The sequence below is a fragment of the Lepisosteus platostomus genome, chromosome 3 (genome assembly GCF_059453375.1).
Source record: "Lepisosteus platostomus isolate fLepPlt1 chromosome 3, fLepPlt1.hap1, whole genome shotgun sequence".
NCBI lineage: Eukaryota > Metazoa > Chordata > Actinopteri > Semionotiformes > Lepisosteidae > Lepisosteus > Lepisosteus platostomus.
The window spans coordinates 47,328,501-47,344,126 of NC_142613.1; the positions used below are offsets into that span (position 1 = coordinate 47,328,501).

At 38.0% G+C, this 15,626-nt stretch overlaps 2 protein-coding genes across 5 annotated transcripts in view; both read right to left on the reverse strand.

Moving 5' to 3' along the window:
* Positions 1 to 7: 7 nt before the first annotated feature.
* zbtb24 (zinc finger and BTB domain containing 24) lies at positions 8 to 9,667 on the reverse strand. Of its 2 annotated transcripts, XM_088625794.1 has the most exons (7): positions 9,607 to 9,667; positions 6,500 to 7,443; positions 5,803 to 5,970; positions 5,192 to 5,275; positions 4,290 to 4,373; positions 3,318 to 3,399; positions 8 to 2,576 (listed from the first exon to the last, which is right to left on the reverse strand). In XM_088625794.1, exons 2-7 carry the CDS (start codon positions 7,407 to 7,409, stop codon positions 1,691 to 1,693), a joined length of 2,214 nt encoding a protein of 737 aa, XP_088481920.1. In that variant the 5' UTR covers positions 7,410 to 7,443; positions 9,607 to 9,667; the 3' UTR covers positions 8 to 1,690. The 2 variants fall into 2 exon arrangements, with proteins under 2 accessions (XP_088481920.1, XP_088481919.1); XM_088625793.1 differs by lacking the exon at positions 9,607 to 9,667 and having other exon boundaries at positions 6,500 to 9,580.
* A 1,714-nt stretch (positions 9,668 to 11,381) lies between these two features.
* The window catches only part of ak9 (adenylate kinase 9), a 32,647-nt gene continuing 28,402 nt past the window's right edge, over positions 11,382 to 15,626 (reverse strand). For all 3 annotated transcript variants that reach the window (XM_088625799.1, XM_088625800.1, XM_088625798.1), the window contains exons 33-39: positions 15,405 to 15,622; positions 14,478 to 14,674; positions 14,200 to 14,369; positions 13,278 to 13,376; positions 13,078 to 13,180; positions 12,526 to 12,640; positions 11,382 to 11,738 (exon numbers count right to left, since the gene is read on the reverse strand). In XM_088625799.1, the coding sequence (XP_088481925.1) occupies positions 11,527 to 11,738; positions 12,526 to 12,640; positions 13,078 to 13,180; positions 13,278 to 13,376; positions 14,200 to 14,369; positions 14,478 to 14,674; positions 15,405 to 15,622 (1,114 nt within the window). In that variant the 3' untranslated portion in view covers positions 11,382 to 11,526. The remainder of the gene's footprint in view (positions 11,739 to 12,525; positions 12,641 to 13,077; positions 13,181 to 13,277; positions 13,377 to 14,199; positions 14,370 to 14,477; positions 14,675 to 15,404; positions 15,623 to 15,626) is intronic.

Sequence of the window (15,626 nt, forward strand, 5' to 3'; positions counted from 1 at the left end):
TAAAACATTTCATTTTCATCTGTAAGATTAGATTTATTAATACAGTGTTTAAGAACTGTTTACAGTAGAAAATGTTTACCTCGATATAACTTGGATATGAATTACAAAGTATTGCCATTACAAAACAGTAATGCAAAATGTTAAAATTATATTGTCTGAATATTTCCAATTTAAATACGGACACTTTTAATTATTATAAAATGAACAGTTTTGATAATTATAGCACTAAAAAAGATGGATAAGTATACCATGCAGGTTTTTTGTCTGCAAAAAGTTTTCAAATACCTTTAATGAACTGTACAATACTTTCCACCAACCAATAAATATACAGTTATTTCCACTATAAAATTCAAGAACATTTGCATTTAAATGTATTTTACAAGACAGTGATTTTATGATTTTATTTTTGTACCAATCTTATTTTTAATTCTACGCTCCATTCTTTTTCATGCACATCGTCGAGCTTGTGATTACTGCATTCACAAACCTTTTTGGGATAACTGAAAACAAATATTGCACACTTTAATTTGGTTTGTACTACATAAGAACAGTTACGAATGAGAGGAGGCTGGTCACCCCATCTCAGTTGTTTGTATGGTAGCAGCTTACTGATCCAAGGATCCAGTCTCATCCATTATCTTGATGGATCCCCACAACATGACTCTGCAGTTTGTTCCAGACCACCACAACCCTTTGTGTACAGTAGTGCTTCCAGATTTCAATGCTACATACAATTCGACTTGGTTTCAACTGGTGCTAATGTAGTCCTTCAGGTTGGCTTTGTGAAAATGTTTTAGTGATTTTAAATTTGATGATCAAGTCCTAGATGGTCTCCTCTTTGCTATTAAAAAGAATTTACGTTACTTTAAACCATATAAGACACGCCTTTAGGCCACAAATTAACATTGCTGCCCATCTTTCAGCTTATTCCTGAGCAGCAGTATCACACATGCTGCTTTTTATCCAAGATCATTTACATTTAAAGCAAATGCTGAAGAGTAAAAATTAATCTTCCTAACTGGCCAGAAGAAGACAAGCTTTTAGGACAGAAAATGAAAAAGGATATACAGTATTTCTCCTCTGCAGCACAAGCCCTCAACTTTCATCAAAACGCACTCAGCAGTAGCACAGGAGCATCATGGCTCTTGAACACAGCTGGCAACAGGCGTTCAATAGCTCTGAACATGCTGTACAAGCTCTGGGGTTCAGCCACTCTGAAGCAGAGATTTACAGAATAATTAATTGATTGTGCTCCCTTTTCCTCAGCTTCTTTTTTTGCAATCCATTCCCTGCGTTAAAAATCTGGGGTATCCGTGTCATCTGTCAGTTTTCATTTTGCATAAGAAGTAATCCAACCATGAAATTCCATTGAACATTTTTAATCATTTCATGAAAAAATGTTTAATGAAATCGCAACTGTTAAATTTACCCACTGACAAAAAAGTTAAGTCTTCAATTGTTTCTTTTATATCTTCAACATAGATCTTGAAATTTTCTTCAAATGTAAAAGTGGATACTAGAAAAGTGTTTGTAGAATAAAAGATAAGGCAGCTATCAAGCTAACATTTAAAAATAAAAAGCTGGTAAAAGTCACAAGTTACAAACAATGGGGAATTTACTGCCCTTCCATTACTGAAACAAGTCTGTTTTTTTACGGAATCCCTAAGGATTAGATCAATCCTTTCACCCTTCAGTTTTGTGGGGTTATGCTGGTGGTGTAAAGGTAGGAGACAGTTCCTGCCTGGATTTGGAACGTCTGCCCTTGTATCTGGTGACTGGGGATCTGCTGTGTCGGCTGGCTGATGGAAATGGGCTGCGTTGTCTGGCTGCTGATGTGTATAGCTTGTCCCTGCTGCTCTCGGCTGATCTGGAGCTGCTGAGCCTGAGGCTCTTGGGTAAGGGGGATCTGCTGAGTGGGCTCCCGCAGTAGGTGAAGAGGCTGTGTGGACCGCTGGGTGATGTGCACTTGCTGAGGCGTCCCGTGGTGGGCCTGGAGATGTTCCATGGCCTCCTTGGTGAGAGTGATGACATGCATCTGCTCGGGCTGCCCCGAGGTGACCTGACTCTCCATGACACTGATAGCCTGGATCTGCTCGGGCTGCTCCCCCTGGGTGACCAGCGCCAGGTTCTGCACGTGCGGCGAAGGCTGAGTCAGCAGGGTCAGACCCGACGCCTGCTCTGGTGTCAGATTCTCCGTGTCGTCTGCAGTGATGATGCTTATTCCCTGCTCCTGCCCCGGCACGAAGTTGATGTTGTCCACCTCCCCAGTGACGACCAGCTGAATCTCCTGCTCCCCCGATGTGGGGAGCTGGTACTGTTGCAGCTGCAGAATGCTGCGCACCTCTTCCACCCCCATATCGCTCTCTGAAGAGGTGACTTGTCGGGGAGCGTCTGTGGGCCTCTCCTTGTTGTGCGTCTTGGTGTGAGCTTTCAGGTTGTCTAGACGTGCGAAGGAGAGGCTACAGAATGAGCAGGTGAACGGCTTCTTTCCTGTGTGGGAAGCCACATGGCGTCGCCTGGCACTGGGGTCCGAGAAGGACTTGCTGCAGACACTACACACGTATGGCTTTTCTCCTCTGTACAAGAACACATGGAAGTGGGGACATATTCAGCAACTGATCGTGTTTAAACAGATTCGTTGAGAAAAAGAAAAATCAAAAGCTTGCCAAAAGTCATTTCATGAAGTTAAAAGGCAAAAGAAGCAGCATTCATAGGTTCAAGTAAATTGTGGGGGCTCTTGAGTGTCCCAATCAGGAAAAGAGATTGAGCATTACAATCTAGTTTTAATGAGTTGGAGTCTGGATCATGTCACCAGCCTGTTGTAAGCAGGAATTCCCAAGCAATGGCGTACAATTGCCTCAGCACTGCCAGGAGCAGGGCTGGGACAGATCTGGGACTGCAACCTCTGAGTTAGCCTTGCAACCTACTTAAAGGCTATAGTGATGTCAGTGAAGGATGTGCCTTCCCTCCAATAAGAGCTGAACCTCCTGTACATCGCTGCAGGGCTGACATGGTGTCACAACATGAATGACTGCATACATAGGCAGTTCAGAGCACAGGGGTCACCGCTGTGAGCTAACATGTTTGTTTTACAGTTCTAGATGGGTATATGATAAAACAAAGGCCATTCTAAATGTAAAAACAGCAGCTGCTGAGTCATTTATAGACAATACCTTTTCTAGTTTACTTAAAAAAGCAAATAAGTTAATAAGCCTTTATGCCATGCAGTTTTTCTGAGGCAAGAAAGCAGAAACGGACCAGCTGCACGTTTGAACAGTGTGATGTATGTCTCAGCCTGTGCCCACTGTGCCTCTCACCTGTGAATTCTGATGTGAGTCTGCAGCGTGCTCTTGGCTGTGAAGCACTTCCCACAGATCTCACAGGTGAACGGCTTCTCCCCTGTGACAAGGTTGAAAAACAGTTCAGGATTCGAGCGCAGAATTAACAACTGCAACTGCAATTTACTACACATAAGAAATGATAACCTTTTTCAAGGTCCTTAATTTAGGAGAATTAAAGGCAATGTCACAATTTTCCTGTGCCCAGACACTTTATTAGAGATTTTTTTTTTTGCTGTTTATGTGGAAACATTGTGATCTAGACCTAAAGATGCCAAAAGTTTGACCTGAGATTTGAACTCAAATGGCAAAGTCTAGTGTAGCTGTTAGTAAGAAATGTATCACAAATGTAGCACATTAACTATGGGGCTTCAGGGTGGTTTGATAGAAGGTACATAGGAAGCTAGTAAAGAGCGCATGAAGACACATGCACAGGCTGATTAAATTATAAAAACTGAAATCAACATATGTGCCTGTCTCCTACACAATTGATACATCTGTCATAATGAACACCGTAAGGGTAATTTCCTTTTCATCTGAGCATTGTTAAGCCTATAATATTTTATTAATCAAAGTAAAATAGGACAAATTAGTATGTAAATCATTATTAAACAGTAAGTTTTTAAATCTCTTCTGAATCTTGCTCAATTAATCATTGTTACAAATTGTCACTTCAAAATCACATTTTTGGCTATATTCAATCATGTTTTGAAAGTGTCTATTGAAATTCCTAAAACACTATGTTTTGTCCAACAGGTTTTCTACAGAGAGCTCTTGGCGCATCACATAATTTAAACATATTTCACAAAGAACATCTCTTAATCACACAGTTACTTGTGATCAAGTTTAAGTTAAACATTTAATATGTAGAAGTGAAATAATGAAAAACTCATTTAATGTGTATTTAATCTTGTGCCTTTCAGGAAAGTGTGAATGTAAGACTCATATTACCTGTGTGTGTTCTCAGATGCTTCTTAAGCTGAGCAGCGTCCATGAATCTGCGGTTACATTGTGCACACTCAGGTAAAGGTTTTCCTATAGGCATCATAAGAAATTTATCAGTTTAGTAAATGCTTACTTTACATAAAAAGATATTATCTAAAAATGCTAAAAAGAAAGTGCAAAAAAAGTACATAGTAACATTACTCTCACAGTTAAAGCATGTATTCACACTGAACAGGGATCAAATTAGTCACTTTTTTATTTCACAAAGATATGAAGTTTTTTAATCCTTTACATTTTTGTCAGTGTTTTAAGATAAGACCTCTATATATCAAACAAATAAGCTACTCTATGCATGAAAGAAACATAACCAGTCTAAAATAATAATTTTGTCCAGACGTAAAGCAAGGCACATTAGTATCAGAAATCAGTGTGGAATCATGCGATGTCCATAGGTCTACCAAACCCCCAGGTTATATACTAAAGGCACCACATGTCTTTAGGTTTCTGGGAGAGGGAGTGAATTTTCAGAAAACTGACAGAGCCATGGAATACAAATACACATGTAGCAAAGTTCAGCACTCCACTCCATCATTTCACTCTGCTTCACTAATATAGATTTTTCTAAAAGCACAAAAATAGTTTACTTCAGAAATGCACTCATCAACACGTGAAAAGTAGGTCAGTTTTAAGCCACAGACTGCACTTATTTTCCAGAAACAAGCTTCAGTACACAATTTTTGATGTTACATGATAGTAGAGCAAACCTCATAAATTACTACAAATATTTAAACTTGCAAGATTAACCACATAATTTCTATAAAACAATTTGCCAGAGTTGGAATGAAAATTTAACTACATATATATTTATATTTACAGAAAGGTACCTCTTGTGGAGAATTAGGCATTACCTGTGTGTAATCTATAATGACTCTTCAGCTGCCTCTTCTGACTGAAGGTCCGTCCACACTGATCGCAGCTAAACAATTTCTGCTCTGAAACAGCAAAAGCAACATGACATCTTAGGCTCAGCTAAAGTTTTTATTCTTTACAGTTAATATACCTTCAACGAAACAGGAAAGAAGACATTTCACAACTCTATTTGTAAGTTGCACATTTCAACGTGTCAGGTATATATTTGATTAAGGAAGTTGATTTTACAGTAAATTATTTTAATGTTAATGCTTGCTCCTTTTATATACAATTAAAGTATATATAAATGAATCCTAAGTAATACCAGTTTCCTTTTGTAATGGGCAAATGTCTCCAGTCCCAGTATTGGAGGGCTGGTGTGTCTGGAGGCTACCAGAATCAGATCATTACTCTCTCAACTGGAGTTTAACTGTTTCTCCCAGCTCTTCAGGTGCTGCTGCTCTAGAGATTTATAAACTCTGAAGACATGCTAGCCCTATAAGACCAGGATTAGGTGTCCCAACTCTCATTAATTTATTAACAAATCGCAGTGACATTCTTCAGAGTTGCCAATACCACAGTGAGTACAGTATGTTGCAGGGAAAGGCACCTGTGTGCAGGCTCATGTGCTCGAGCAGAGAGTGCTTGGTGGACAGGGCCTTGGAACACACTGTACAGATGTAGGGCCTCTCCCCTGTGTGCATGCGCTGGTGCACCAGCAGACTGTGCTTCTGAGTGAAGCTTTTCCCACACTCGAAGCATCTGTAAGGCTTTTCCCCTGCAGACACAAAGACAACAAGAGGACATGGGAAACTCCATTGCACTTGCTTTATCCCACACAAACAAATCAGTTAAACAAAATATGAACACAAAGTCTTGAGAAAGCCAATTTTAACTCAGTCCTTCTGTTCCAAATTCATACAATTTTGGTCAAGGTAACGATTTTTAACAGACTACCTTATTTGGCATCACAATTTATGGTATCAAAATGAGAGCAACGAATGCAGGCAGAAAATAAAATAAAAACTATCATGTTACAGCTACAAAATCTCTTATTTTGTGCAAATCCTCCTAGCATTAAAGTTAACATGCACATTATTCTCCAGTGAAACAAGGCTGAGCTCATTTTAGCTCAAGATTTCAGACACTCTGTGTGTCCTGTCCTGTATGACTCTTTGCCTCTTGTACTGAACAGTTAAATACAATTAAAAGAGGTTTCATTAAGACATTACGGGGTGCAAGCTTTGTAGTTGCTGAATGTATTTTTTAGCATCTGACAGGAAACATAACATTTTGCTTATGCTCACCAGTATGAGTTCTTTGGTGGATGGTTAAAAACAAATGGTTTTTGAAGACCTTTCCACATTGCTCACAACGCGCCTCTGTGTTTGGGTATTTCCTCTTCCTCCCTCGTTTCCCGGTCTGTCCCTGGTCAGAGACCTCTTCTCCTAACCGGAAACCATTTAATTTGAGAGGTGGCTTTATCTTACGCTTGCTGTAGCGGCTGTGCTGCAGCTTTTCTTTTTTAGGGTCATAGTCCACGTCCGTATCATTGGATAAATCTACGTGGACGTCTGAATCAGCTGTTTCTTCACCCTCCATGACCTCTGCTGAAACCTGCGGTGCTGCTGTCCTGTCAGTCACTTGAGCTCCGAGTCCTGTGGTTTCTGTTGCCTTGCTTGAGTCAGGAGATGCAACTGCAGAGACGTCTGCAATTACCTCAGTTTTTCTTGGACGGCCTCTTTTTCTTTTGGGCTTCGTGGGCTCCTCAGTATTTTGCCCTGCCTGCGAGTCTCCTTTGTTTTCCTCGCTGGCCAGACGGGAGTGCTGACACTCTGTGTGCGCTTTCACTAGGTCAGTCACTTTCAGGAACTGGGCCATGGCCAGGAGCTGCTCTCTCGTGTTCTCCTCCACTGACACATGGCCAGTGTAGATGAACTCCAGCACTGCTCTGAAAGAGCCTGCTGCCATCCCATCCAGCATGTAGACAGACTGGCCCACTTGGCCCTCAGCAGTGAACATGTGGGAGAAATACTCACTGCTGGCAGCCAGTAAGGCCTTGTGGGCCTTAAACTGCACATCCTCCACAATCAGAGTGATGTCACACAGTAAATCCTTCTTCCTGAGCGCCTCAAACCTGTTTAAGATTGTCTCCTTGTAGGCTTTTGAGGAAAGGACAAAAATAGAGGTTGGTGGGTTTTGCAGAGATTCCGACATCCTTCAATGTAGAAAATGATGGGTCTTAACGTACCTACAAGTCATGAAGATGAGAAAACAGCTCAGAAACAAGTATCTGTGACTATTTCAGCTTATCCGATGCAGTGATGGAAGACTGGCTTTCACAGATCAAAGCAGTTATTATTTGAATGGGAATGTATTTTTTATATGACCAGCAGAGAGACATTATTGTGAGATTTTTACACTTCAATTTTAATCACAATGTTGTTAACCACAAAATCATTGGTGACATTATATAAAAGGAGTTCACATCATAAACTTGCTACAACTTGGATTCTGATCTTAGTATTGTTATCATACAAAAAAATGATATGCATTGAAGTACTGCACTACTTTGAAGCTGTACAGGTAGAGTCCAAATTATGTTTACAATTTACGGAAAATAGACTATGAATAAATAAGAAAGTAAGAGAAGTACAATGGAACAGAATGGAAACAGTGGAGACTTGAAAGCAATAGATTCTCCTTGAAGGTTAGAACAGATTAATGCCAACCATGCATACATGCTAGGTAAGAAAGCACTGTGTCAAATGGTTTAGTAAATCTATTCGGAAAAGACTAAGGAGAAAAAAGCGCTTTCTAAAATGATTTAAAGAGAACAGAATCTAGTAAAAGAATAAAATAGCAAGCAAAAAATATAGTAAAAAATATAGCAGAAAGACCAAGACAGAGAAAGAAATATTACATTTCAGGACAAAATTAATAAGAAAATGTTATTTCATTTGTGCCCATTTCTTGCAAAATAGGTTCTGGCTCCCCTGTAACCCAGAAGAGGCAGTTAGAAGATGGATGGATGCGGGGACCTGATAAAAGTTTTCAAAATCTTCAAATCCACTGGCAAAGCCAACCTCTTAGAATACTGCAGAATCAACAATGGAAATCCACTTAAAACTATGAAAAGGAGGAACTTCTTTACTCAAACAGTTGGTTCTGGGAGAAGCTATTCAACCAGGTTGTTGAAGCCCATACACTGCCTTGTTTCAAGAAACAAAGAGATTAGATTGTTGGATCAATTAGTTAATAGGAACCCTTGTTCTGGATAGCCCCCAAACTAATAGGTTTATGATTAATTAACATTTTTAACAATTTATTTTTTCTCTGTGAAATCTAGGGATAATCAATCATAACAAAAACATTTCTGCCTGTTATCTGTGATAACCTTGAGCCTTATCTGGAAGAACAGAGCCCAAAGTGACAACACACCATGTAGGACACCAGTCCCTTGCAGGGCAGACACATACAGTACACACAGGCACATAGGGACCATTTAGATGCACCAATTAATCTAGCTATCTCTGTGAGTCGGAAGGACAAGAGCAAGAAACTTCTCTTGTACTGGAAGACCATACAAACTACACAGGACCCAAGAGATGTAAGACAGATGCTAGCTGCCTAACCATGTAGGTACAGTATGAGACCAAAATCTTAAGCTCTTAAACCCAAAGTAGTACAAATTGCTTGTCTGATACCTCTAGTTGAGAGGAACACACGATTTAGTGGCGTAATTTGTAGAATTTAGTGGATTAGAATTTTTTGGCATCAAGTTAAGGTTTGTTTTTTAGACGCAAAATCCATAAAAATATTCTAAAAAACTACCCTTTCCAAGTACGTTATTTCTTTTGTGCATTAAATAATTCGACTTCGCGAATCTTTTACAATAAGGGCAGTGAAGGTCTTTTCTAAATTTCATAAACTGGAAATGTACTACAAAACCATACTGATTAAGTTGCTACATTTATCTGCATTACAATATATTTAGAAACAGTATGAATTGAACAACATAGACTATAGACTTTAAGTACAGTGCATTTAGAAAACACGTTGCAACTATGGTTGTACTGGACACATGACCAAGCCGCTCGTAAGTCCGTAAAACACGAATTTAACAGGAAAATCTGTTAAACACTGTCGTGCTTCTTTACTAACAAAAGGTTAAATCGTTAGCGGCAACACTCATTTCGGTTTAAACCGAGCGCCATGCCAGTGTCGTTTTCCAGCACACAGTGGTCTCCTTTTTTCGTTGCTTTTTGCGTTGAATACTTCCAGAATACCATTTGAAATTTTGCTTCCTTATTTCTCTTTCCCATTTTCCCTCAAATCTGACAAACTCGGGGTATTCATAACCTTTTTTTCATATGCTTTTGAATAAGGAAATACAAAGCTTCCAGGACCTTACCTTATTAAAATGGCCACAGGCAGAAGAAACATCGCGAGATTTCATGCGATGAGAGTTTGCGGTGTGACGACATTTTTTGAGGCGGGGAGTTTTTTTTATTACCATATTACTAAAAGGTTTTCGTTCAGGCAGTTGTGTTGCACTGGAACGCACTCTCTGTACTGTATTACAGAAACATTATAAACTTTTTTTAGAAATACAAGTCATAACCAGTCCCAAGTTCTAAAGTTTGACTTTTGAAAGACAACCTTCCACCATCATTTCATGGTAACCATAGCATAAATTTCCCTTTTCCCCTACCTTGCAAGTATTGTTTTCGATATTAACAGCCCTACTCTAACGAAAATTAATAACAATGATTTTATTATAGGACTTTCATTAACCATGTTGTAGGACCTAAATTGAATGTTTCATCTGAAGAATGGCAGTGCCCCAGGTTGGTGTTGGTGTTTACATTCTGTTCAGAGAGTAACGTACCACCTATTGGAACCTCAACACGACCTATCCTAATTTTGTAAACCCCCTCAAAATAACAAAAATGAATTTTGTCCTTTAATGGATATGCAGTCAACAAAGAAGCTGCAAATGATGAATTGCAGTGTGAATTTTATGCAAAGTAATAATTAGAAGTGTGATCTCTTTTTTTCTGAAATTTGGGTAACTTATTAGAGATATGCCTCTGCTGTGTGCAATGCAATTATGATTACAGTATACCATTATTAGCTTTTTAAAATGAGACATTTTATTCTATTGATGTTTTTGTTCCTATTTAATCTGGGGGTATGGATAATTATGTATGTTGGTATTTCTCATGTCTACAAGTCAGATCATACAAAGATGGGCCTACAAGTGCACAGAACCAGGAACTTAACATCACTTTTCAGACTACTTTCTCCTGACTTCAATGCATGTGTCCCACTTTTTCTTAAAAGAAAAAAAGTTTACACTAGCAAAAGAGAACTTATCTGTATTTCCAGTACTCCAGGCATCTAGGACTTTAATGCTTAAAGACTTATCATCTCTAACCGTTTGAGGCCAGATCTGGCCACTGATTCTACTGATTGAAGTCAGGTGAATGGCTTTTTGAACAATAAGGAACTTGTGTCCTACATTCTCCTTACCTTTTTTGAATCGTGACTGAAAATTGCAAACATTGGCATCTAAGTACAGAATTTAAAGATCTGGGATTTTGCAGATTTTGGTCTAAGGGTCTGTGTAGTAAATATATACCTTACTCCGAACTTGTGATTCTCTGGACCAGTGACAGCTATTAATGAGACAACTCTTCTACTACAGACCTAGCTACTATACACATGACATAATACCATGATGATAAAATTGCACTTGAAAGCTATCATCTATCAAAGTTTTCATGATGGGATAATCTGCTATTATTAAGGTATCAAAATGGGAGAAGCTATAAAAATTTGTTAGGAATCATGGTGTTTGGTACTCAGGGCCTTTTTAACAGATTCACACCCACACTTGAATTCAGCTTGTTATAATAGAGCTACAGTACAGGGCTTTTATAGTGGGTCAATAAAGGGTGTATATATACTGTATATGAAAATGACACATACTGTACTGTATATTCACAAAGAATTTTCACTACATTTAGTCATTTCCTGGCCGTAATCATGTTTCAGCTCTGCAGAGTAAATTTTTTGTGCCTAAGTCTGAAGGCTTAAAGATTTGTGAATTAGTTCTTCATTAATGATTTAATGAATAAAACCTTTAATAATGCAAGAAGAAACATAAAGTCTTGGAAATGCAAATTTCAAAAGAATACGATGCAGGAAAAGTTTTATTTAGGCTTTGAAAATAAGAAATATGAATTACAGTCTTATACAGACAAGTATTTAGATTTTCCTTTGTGTAAAAGCAACAGGGCATCCAATTTTAAATTGGATGGGAATTAAGTTACAAAATCCAGGTGGAAGTAGGCTCAGTGCCTTTAAGAGCCAGGAATGTGTGAAGTTTGTGATCAAAGTCAATGGGACGCTCTTGAGGTTCTTTGTATCTCTGAGTCATTTGTGATCCCAGGTATGGTATCAGTTCACAGCTCTCCTCAAATTTCTCCAGCTTCTTTTTATATTTCTTGCGAATGTAGTCTGAATTTCTGGGATTGTATGCTGGAAAAAGATCAAATGTTTTGAATTTCTGGATTGTTAACTCCCCAATCCATCAGAATCAATCTCAAATTTCACAAGCATATTTTTCTAGATAATAATATATAATATTTTGTCTCAGGTTTCAATGAAGTACATTGGACTTGATTATAATTTATATTAGAAAACTTGTATCTAGTTGGTAAAATAAAGTATCGTAATTTCATATGTAACTTAAATCTACGAAGTGCAAGACACGTAGAGTAATATAGTCTTCTATCACAACAAAGAAATATTGTCCAGCAGGCACACAGAATAAGCTACACATTAACTGAACCTAAACATAGTTAAAACCTAAGCTTAAAAACTCTTACGGTTCAAGCATCCCTAATTAATTAATTAATAATCAGCTCACCAGAAATGAATGGGATTTACATACAGTATAGCTTTTCTACACAGTTTCTGTGATGTTTGAATTAAACAGAATCTTAAATCTGAAGTGTCAAAATCAATCAAATTGCAGTGTATATCTCATAGATCTTGTTAGAGAACCAACCAAATACATTAAAATAAAGACCCTGATAAAAATGTAAGTGAAAATGATCATGCAAAAACAGCAAGTAACTATATAGATGATTATGGCGCTGCAATGTCACGATCATTTTTTTTTATTGACAAAGTAGAAATAACTCAACTAAGATGTTTTTGCATGTGTCAGGCCTTCAAAAACTTGCCCACAGTTACTCTAAGAATCGTAGCTCATAGTTTTATCAGTAGTTAACTTTTCAATGTATTTGCACTGTTTACAAACCTTTTAAATGACATGCAACATAAAGAAGAGCTGATTTCCTCACGCTAAGAAATGGATATTTCGGCTTCAGACAACCAACAGCTGTCAGAGCTTTTATTACTGTAGTTGCAGTTCCCTGTTGAAAATAAAGTTCAGACTTTAAAAATAATTACACCCGTATCAACTTCAAATTTAATATTTCTTCATACTTTCAAAAATACTTTTAAAATGGAATGTAATATTCATTAATATTCTCTCTGTATATCAGATAGAATGTTAAGGATTGCAGAGTCAAACAGAACTTGTTCATTGGTTGCTATATAATAATAATAATAATAATAATAATAATAATAATAATAATAATAATAATAATAATAATAATCTAATTATATAATATATAATCGATATTTTTCATTCTTCATTCAAATGTTCTGCTCATGAGAAAAATACAGGCAGTATGAAGCTCACTCTTCATGATTACAGTCTTGGTCTGAAACTACCATTTACCTTTTTATTGTTTAATATTCAAACTAAGCATATTATTAAATCTGTGGCACAATAAAAGTATCTTACTTGTTCAAGGTAACCAAGCAAGGGCAGAGAGGTCAACAGCACTGGCTCTTTTTTTGGAGGAAGTTTATTAGGGAGTGTTTGATTCCAGTATGTTTCAGGCAACCTGGTAAAGAGTATATACAGATGAGATGAAATCAGCTTTTAAATTGTATGACTTCCCCTTTTGAGAAGTTAAGACAGATGGTACTGTAGATTGTTACCTCATGAACTTCTGTAACTTTTCCTCATCTTCAAAAATAAAAATCTTTCCCCTGTACTCAACAGAATGCTCAATGTTTCCAGGTACAAGAGCTTCGTACCTAGAAGAAGAAAATGAAGTCAGCAATTTCACACAGCATCCTGCTACTTCAAAGAGCTATTTTAACGCCGCCTACTCCAATGTGCTTTGATAACACAGCCCAAATGAAATTCAGTAATTAGTGTTGGTAAAAGTTTCAGTGGCTCCAAATCCCAGTCTTGGGGTTCCTCTCTTTCTACTGGTTTTCATTCCAAATGAGCTGTTAACCTCTGGGTTAATCAATCAATCAATCAATCAATCAATTAATCAATTAATCAATCAATTTATTTATATGCTTGTATAAACTTTTGCTTTCATGTAGACCTGGCATGCAGGGTCAAAATTATGATCAATTTATAATAAAAACAAAGAGGTAGGGAATCACATGGGATCTCTTATACTCTGATAATAAGCATTTTCTCCTCTGCAGAGGTCCAGTTGGTAACATTTCAGAAAATAGGGTAGTTCTGAAATTCAGGATTTGGCAGAAGTTTGATAAAATTACAAATGCAATTAAACTTTTTAAGAGCTGAAAACAAGTTGAAAATATGCCTCAATTGACAATTAACCCATTCTACAAACTCAGCTAGAACAATAACAATAAGCACAGTGTTCATTCATGATCAGGGTTGGGTGGCACTACAGTATATGAGACAAGTGTTAGAATTAAAAGATTGAAAGGAGCTGCACACAGGCTAATAATTTTGTTAAATCTCCTTCATGGCAAACTGTGAAAATGAAGAACAATTCAGTAATACATATAAAACCTAAAACAAAAACTACAATTTGGTCTTTTTTAGAGTTTTGTTGTACAGATGGAGCCTGTTTGTGCAGTAAAGCTTTACCTTTGTTTCCCATCAAGATAGGATACTGGGCAGTATCCCTTCATTTCAGCTTGTCTGGGAAACTTGGCCTTAACCTCTGCTGCTGTGAGCTTCTTGGGCAACATGTGGGGAGGAGGAAGAGGATGTGGAGCTAACGGGATGACAAACTGCTCCGGTGTTTCAAGGAACATCTTGGGAAAAAAGAATAATGTATAAATATGTGATAGTATTAGAAAAATATTCATAACATCAGGCCAGTTTGTTTGATATTTAAACACATACTTATTGTCCTTTCTTACCTCCAGACACTCCTTGGAAGCCATCTTGTAATAGTGGCCACGGAACTCTGCTGCAAATTCCAGTGAAGCTGAGACAGCGCAGTCCACGAGCTCCCTGTGCAGGGCCAGGCTCACAGGACAGTAGCGTCCGAACTCTCCCAGACGGGATTGGAGTTCCTGGGGCGTGATGCACAGCCGGTCGATTCTGGCTGCCTTTCCTGCTCAGACAACAGAATGAGGATGAAAACACAGCCAAAATAAAACAGGGTTTCCCACAGTTGTTGGTAGTAGTAATAATTATGAGAATGGCCTTGTGTTAGTGAAGCATTTACAAATCGAACAGCAGAATAACAGCTTTTCCTGTAGAAAGACAAGTCTGAATTAAGAAGAATAATGTGAAAATAAACATCTCCTTCTTTAGTGTTTGAAGGTTTTTCACTCACGTTTAGTTTGCATGTTTTTTTTTGTAGTCATGCCTCATACAGTATGTACATTTAATGTAGCACCAATCTGTTATTTCCAAAGAACAGGCGTTTAAGGAACATAGTATGATATGTTTAAAAACCCATAGCATGTTAAATATTTGCCTTTTTATTTAGAGTACAACATATACTGTACATTTACATTTAGAGAATCCTGACAAGCAAATGACGCAAGGCAGGGCACATCACAGGGCAGACACACAGCCACAAACACGGACACACTTATAACCAGGGACAGTTTTCCCAAAAGCCAGTTAACCTACCAGTATATCTTTGGACAGTGGGAGGAAAACTCATGTAAATACAAGTAGAACATATAAACATCAGGTAGACAGCACTCCAGGAACTGAACCCAGAGCCCCAGCACTATGAGGCAGCAATGCTGTGCCACCCTATTAATGTACAAATAAAACAAAATATAGTATGAGACCCATTTTAAGAGACATGATAAGTTCCCTTATCATACCTTGTCGGATCCTCTCCAGATAGTTCTGAATATGCTTCACACTCATTCTGGACTCTTCAAGCATTTTATTCCACACCCACCACTTGCTGCGGTGACCATCGATTACCACCCAGTTCTGGTAGTGCTGCTGATAGTACTGTCTCACAGCTTCCACTTCGCGTTTGTAGATGGAGTTGCGGATGGTGAGAATCTGTGGACTGTCATGAAGTGGGTAGGACCTGC

What these genes read in the sequence shown, in the direction of transcription:
- zbtb24 (XM_088625794.1), bottom strand. Translation starts at nt 7,409, where the DNA reads ATGTCGGAATCTCTGCAAAACCCACCAACCTCTATTTTTGTCCTTTCC. An exon ending in GCACATGAGCCTGCACACAG is followed by an intron (nt 5,276 to 5,802) that starts GTGCCTTTCCCT and finishes TTGCTGTTTCAG; the next exon opens with AGCAGAAATTGTTTAGCTGC. An exon ending in GCATCTGAGAACACACACAG is followed by an intron (nt 3,400 to 4,289) that starts GTAATATGAGTC and finishes ACCTTGTCACAG; the next exon opens with GGGAGAAGCCGTTCACCTGT.